The sequence below is a fragment of the Xyrauchen texanus genome, chromosome 9, assembly GCF_025860055.1.
Source record: "Xyrauchen texanus isolate HMW12.3.18 chromosome 9, RBS_HiC_50CHRs, whole genome shotgun sequence".
Classification (NCBI taxonomy): Eukaryota; Metazoa; Chordata; class Actinopteri; order Cypriniformes; family Catostomidae; genus Xyrauchen; species Xyrauchen texanus.
The window spans coordinates 44,137,538-44,143,537 of NC_068284.1; the positions used below are offsets into that span (position 1 = coordinate 44,137,538).

The window sequence follows — 6,000 nt, forward strand, 5'->3', positions numbered from 1 at the left end:
AGCAGGAAGTAAAGCCGCGAAATCAAGGCCCCGCCCTCACTCTCGCTGAATCAATCGCAAGGACACGCCCCTGCACTTTTGACGGTGTGAAATAATTAATTATAGAAATTTAGATATTAAATTTAAAGCTCCAATCTCCTCAGTCCTCCGAAGATCCCGAAAAAAAGTCAGTTGGTGCTTCAGTGACTACTTCGCTCAGTGAACCTGTCAATCACAGCTGTCAATCATGATGTCACAGCACCGATTCTATTGCATCAAATAACTAAAAACAAACTTATTTTGAAAACAAACACTTGAAATTACATCAACATGATAGAAACGACAGTAAATGACAGAAACTATCTTTGGAAAAAAGATATGTGAAGTGCAATTGAATTGTTTAGTTGGTCTCACGTCCCAGGCGGGGTTTATGACCTATACTAGGACCAGTCACCAGGGGCGATCGAGACGTTTTGGCTTCACTTTTGAGGGCTTGTGCGGCACACTTGGATTAAACCGAGAGGCCTTATCAAGTGCCAAACTTCAAGGCAAATTGTGAAGTAGACACATGTAAACACATCATACTCACTGTGAGCGCCTGTGCAGCCTGTCTCAGGTCAGCCAACTCCTTCTCTCTTTCCTGAATTCTCTGCTGGGAAATCCTCTGCATCTCCACGAGAGCATTCTGGGAGGAAAAACACAACGTACATACTCAAAAAAATAAACAAACATTATTCATCCATGTGTTATATAGTTACATGCACCAACTTTCTTCAACCGTGTTATATTTCAAACACTTTTAACCCTTGTGCATCCTTGTGGACATTTTTGGCTTTTTCAGTTTTGTTTTTTTGATAACTTTGTGTTAATGCTAACTGCATAAAATTTTCCACAGGTGTGAATTTTTATTGGAATTTTAATATTTCACCCTATTTTCTTTAAAAAAATATTTTTTGCACTAGTTACACAAAATACTCCCTCTTAGCGTTGTTTTGGACAAAAATGGCACATTGAAACCCATTAAAACTGCGATTTTTAATCCCAGTGCCATTTAACTATAAAATTATGCAATCTTGTTTAACATGCTTTCATTATGTTGGCAAGGCTTCAAAATTTACATTTTAAATATTTTTTATCAGATCGTGCCATTTTTTCAGGTTTGGCATATCATCAGCTTTTGTTGTTGTTTTCTGCTGTTTTTGGCTTATGCATATTATAGAGCCAATTAGATACATTATGAATATATAATTGTGTGAGTGTGTTGGTATGGATTTCAGAGTGTGGTTTGTATGTGTCTGAGGCTCTAATAATAAAAATTAAAAAAATTCTGTTTAGCATTTATTAAATTGAAAATAATTATAATTATTATATTTTTTATAAAAAAACAACAGTGGCATTATGTAAACAAACCGGCGTTTAAAGTGTTAAAATTCTGAAAATAAATGAATGTTTGGTAATTATGATTAGAACTGATGCTGGTTAAAATATAAGTCAGTGAAAGTAGAAAAAATATTATTCTATAATATTTTTATGACACTTTTGACATGGCCATTTTTGTCCATTATGGACCTGAGTGGTAGCTTTTTTTAAATCTGATACTGCATAAAAAATATGAAAGCATCAAAATGAATGTTGTTGTTAATCATTGACATATCCGAGGCTCTAATAATCAAAGAAAAAAAATTCTGCTTAGCATCTATTAAATTGATAATAATTACTATTTTTAATTTTTTCCTAAAAAAACAACAGTGGCATTATGTAAACAAACCAGCGTTTAAAGGGTTAAAATTCTAAAAATGAATGAATGTTTGGTCATTATGATTAGAGCTGATGCTGGTTAAAAAAATTATGTCAGTGAAAGTGGAAAAAAATATAAATCTCTAATATTTTCATGACAGTTTTTGGACATGGCCATTTTTGTCCATAATGAACCTATGTGTAACTTTTTTTAATTGATGCACAAGGGTTAAAGTAATAGTTCACCCAAAAATGCTAATTATGTCATCATTTATGCACCCTCGTGCTGTTTCAAACCCGTATTTTATTTATTTTTCTCCATAAGCACAAAAAGAGATGTTTTGCAGAATGTTAGTCTCAGTCACCATTCACTCTCATTGTATGGAGGGAACGGTTTGGAACAACACGAGGGTGAGTAAATGATGACAGAATTTACATTTTCAGGCAACAAAACACTAACATTACACACATAAAAGTCTCTAGAACTGGTCTTTAAAACGTTACCTTTTTCTCATTCATCTCTATTGTTGCCAGAACAGTGTCATGCCCTTTGTGCTCATCGGTTAAACAAAGGTAACAAATACACTGCTGATCCGTGCGACAGAAAACCTCCAGGAGTTTATCGTGGCGACAGCACATCTGTTCTTGTAGCTTTTTTGAAGGGGACACCAGATTGTGTTTCTGAAAGGCCGCTGACTCGAAGTGAGGTTGAAGGTGGGTCTCACAATAGGACGCAAGACAAACCAGACACGATTTAAAGGCTTTGTTTTTCTTTCCATAACAGACGTCGCACTCCACGTCCCCTGGCTTGGCTTGGCTCGGATCAGAGGTTGTTGGCCCAGCATGGAGCCCTGTCTTCTTTAGTTTCTCCACGACATCAGCCAGCATGGTGTTCCTGCCAAGCACAGGTCTGGGTGCAAAGCTCTGCCTGCACTGAGGACAGCCATAAATGCCCAGATTGTCGTCTTGGTCCCAGTATCCTTTAATGCAGCCTTTACAATAGCTGTGGCCACATGGGATAGTCACAGGGTCCTTTAAGACATCCAGACATATGGAACAGTTGAACTGGTCGTGCTCCAGGAAAACTCCAGCTTGCGCCATTTTAAAAGCGAAACCCAGGCGAGCTTTGTTTATGCAGGAAGTGAGTCATGTGACCATGGAGTCTGACAGGAGGGGGAGGGGCCGGAAAGCTGCCATGCACAACAACCGAGAACTCCATTTCAGAGAGATCTGCAGTGTTTAGCATTGTTACGTCATAGCAGTGTTTAAAGTGATGCATTAAAGGAATATTCCAGGTTCAATACAAGTTAAACTCAATTGACAGCATTTGTGGCATAATGCTGATATATTTCGACTCGTCCCTCCTTTAAAAAAAATCTTGGTTACAGTGAGGCACTTACAATGGGAGTGAATGGGGCCAGTACGTTAATGTTAAAATACTCACCATTTCAAAAGTATAGCCACAAGATGTAAACAATGTGTTAACATGATTTTAGTGTGATAAAATCACTTACTAACCTTTTCTGTGTAATCTCCAATTTTACAACTTTGTTGCCATGACAAAATGCCGTAAACCCTGTAAACAACAATTTAAACATCTTTACAGCTCAAATAATACACCAGTTTTAACCGAAGAATTAATTTAAGTGTTTCTATAAAATTTCTGCCTTCAAGCTCGCCAAAAATTGACCCCATTCACTTCCATTGTAAGTGCCTCACTGTAACTGTTTTTAGGCCTCAGATGGAATAATGTGTCCTTTTATGCAGATGCTTGCTAATCTGCTTTGTATGTTTTCGGCACTGTCTTAAGCAAAGAAATGTACTTGATAAGAATGTACTTCTGTAAGCGAGAGGAAACAAGGTTCAAGGTAAAGGGTGTAACCAGCCTTGTGTGACAAGAACCATATAACCCCATGCTTTCCTTTAGTAAATCAAAGAACTGCTTGTGACATTCTGTGTCCATGTATTTCTTCCCACCGGTGAATTCATGTCTTGATTGAAGCGAGGAAGGCAGAATAAAGCATCCAAATCGTATTTTACTCACAGTAACCCAGATTTTGCTTATTTAAATAAAAGGAAGGATGAGTCGAAATTATTATTGTGGTAATTAACATTATGCCACAAATGCTGTCAACTGAACTTAACTTGTTTCGAACTCGGAATATTCTTTTATAATTGTTTGACTTTAAGCTTGCAAAGTCCCATTGGTTTGCATTCATGCAAACAATGATATAAAAGTATATACCGATCAGCTACAACATTAAAACCACCTGCCTAATATTGTGTAGGTCCACCTCTTGCCTCCAAAACAGTGCCAACCTGCATCTCAGAATGCTATTCTTCTCATCACAATTGTACAGAGCGGTTATCTGAGTTTCTGTAAACTTTGTCAGTTTGAACCAATCTGGCCATTCTCTGATGACCTCTCTCATCAACAAGGCGCTGCTGTCCACAGAACTGCCGCTCACAGGATCTTTTTCGTTTTTGGCTCATTCTGAGTAAATTCTAGAGACTGTTGTGTATGAAAAGAAAAGTTACAGAAATACTCAAACCAGCCTGTCTGGCAGCAACAATCATCCATGCGATTATCTAATCAGCCAACCATGTGGCAGCAGTGCAGTGCATACAATCATGCAGATTAGGGTCAGGAGCTTCAGTTTATGGTGCCAAAAACAAAAAACATCCAGTGAGCGGCCGTTCTGTGGATGGAAATGCCTTGTTGATGAGAGACGTCAACAGAGAATGGACAGACTGGTTTGAGCTGACAAAGTCTACAGTAACTCAGATAACCACTCTGTACAATTGTGGTGAGAATAATAGCATCATTCTGAGATGCGGGTTGCGCTGTTTTCGCAGCACAAGGGGGACCTACAAAATATTAGGCAGGTGGTATTAATGTTGTGACTGATCAGTGTGTATTGAAAATAATATAAAAAGCAATCCATTACAGATTACAAATTACTTCTCTAAAATAGTAAAAATATGATTAGTTCACCGAAAAGTTAGTTACATGAAATTATCACTTTCTAAAACACATCTCATAGAAAAGTTTAAAAAAAATTCTAAATAATGCCAATACTCTATATAAATATTATATAGAAATATGTGTAGTCCAAGTGATGCTCTAAAAAGTAATTCCCTTAAATGAAAGTCAGTAACTGTAATCTCCGTTTTTTTTTTAATATAAAGTAATTGGATTACAGTAACCACTTTGTTATCGGATTACATGATGGAAATGGAAAATGCAGGGATGTCCCTGAAAAAGACAGAGTCTGAATGGCAGCATGTTGCTCCAAAATTTAAACACATCTTTCTGTATTAATGGTGCCCTCACAGATGTGCAAGTTACCCATGACATAGGCACTGACTCACCCCCATACTAGAGGTTGACCGCTAGTGGATTTTGTGGATACTGATAACTAAGATATTGGAAAAGCCTGACAACCGATTAATCAGCCGATTTACAATCGATTTATATAATAATATTTTATTTTGTCTTTTCTTACTATTACGGGCACAGACACAGAGGCTACAGTAGTCCGAAATTAATAACATTCCAGACACAGTTTATTGTTCAACCAAAATCCCAATAATAACCAGAAAAAAATAAGATATGGTGCATAGTATGGCATGTTTAACTATATAAGTAGTTTTGTTGTAGTGCTTTCACTATAGCACAGGGGGAATGCCTTGAACCTTTGTCTTTATGTCCAATTTTCAAATACTTTATTTGCCTCAAAACAAAGTTTGTGATGTTGTTATTCACCTCGAAGCTGGTTGGTTTGGTTCATGGCTTACAACTCTTTTGTGAAGGATTTTACAAAAAGTCTATGGAAAAAATGGGGAAATACTTCCGGGACCCCAGATGGCTGAAAAAGTGGTCAGGCACTGTTGCAATCTATTGGGTTTGTATATGGAGCTGATATAATAGTTAGGTTTGAGTGAGAAAAGATTTCATGAATTTTGAAGAATGTGGTCATTAAATGATTGTGCAAAGCAATGAAAAATTATCAAATGTGTAGTCCACAAAGACAGCTGTTGTACTGACTATGACCACATTTCCACCTGGTGTTAAAATGCATTTCAGGCGATCTGTTCACATGTGGTCAGTGCTAATTACAGGTCTAAACGGGGTCTAAAACATTTTGTGATATGATCACAAAAACCACATACGAATGTGGTCAAAACCACTTCACATCAGAGGTGTAAATGCTAATCCGCCATTTATGCATTTCGGCAGCAGTGAAGTGCCACGTCTAACCTGTCAATCAACCGCTTCACTAA

At 37.2% G+C, this 6,000-nt stretch overlaps 1 protein-coding gene across 1 annotated transcript in view; it reads right to left on the reverse strand.

The window, feature by feature from the left end:
• The window catches only part of LOC127649743 (E3 ubiquitin/ISG15 ligase TRIM25-like), a 30,780-nt gene extending 27,940 nt beyond the window's left edge, over positions 1-2,840 (reverse strand). Inside the window, exons 1-2 of the mRNA XM_052134969.1 lie at positions 2,221-2,840; positions 569-664 (exon numbers count right to left, since the gene is read on the reverse strand). Coding sequence (XP_051990929.1) covers positions 569-664; positions 2,221-2,817 — 693 coding nt within the window. The 5' untranslated portion in view covers positions 2,818-2,840. The remainder of the gene's footprint in view (positions 1-568; positions 665-2,220) is intronic.
• Between the last annotated feature and the right edge of the window lie 3,160 nt (positions 2,841-6,000).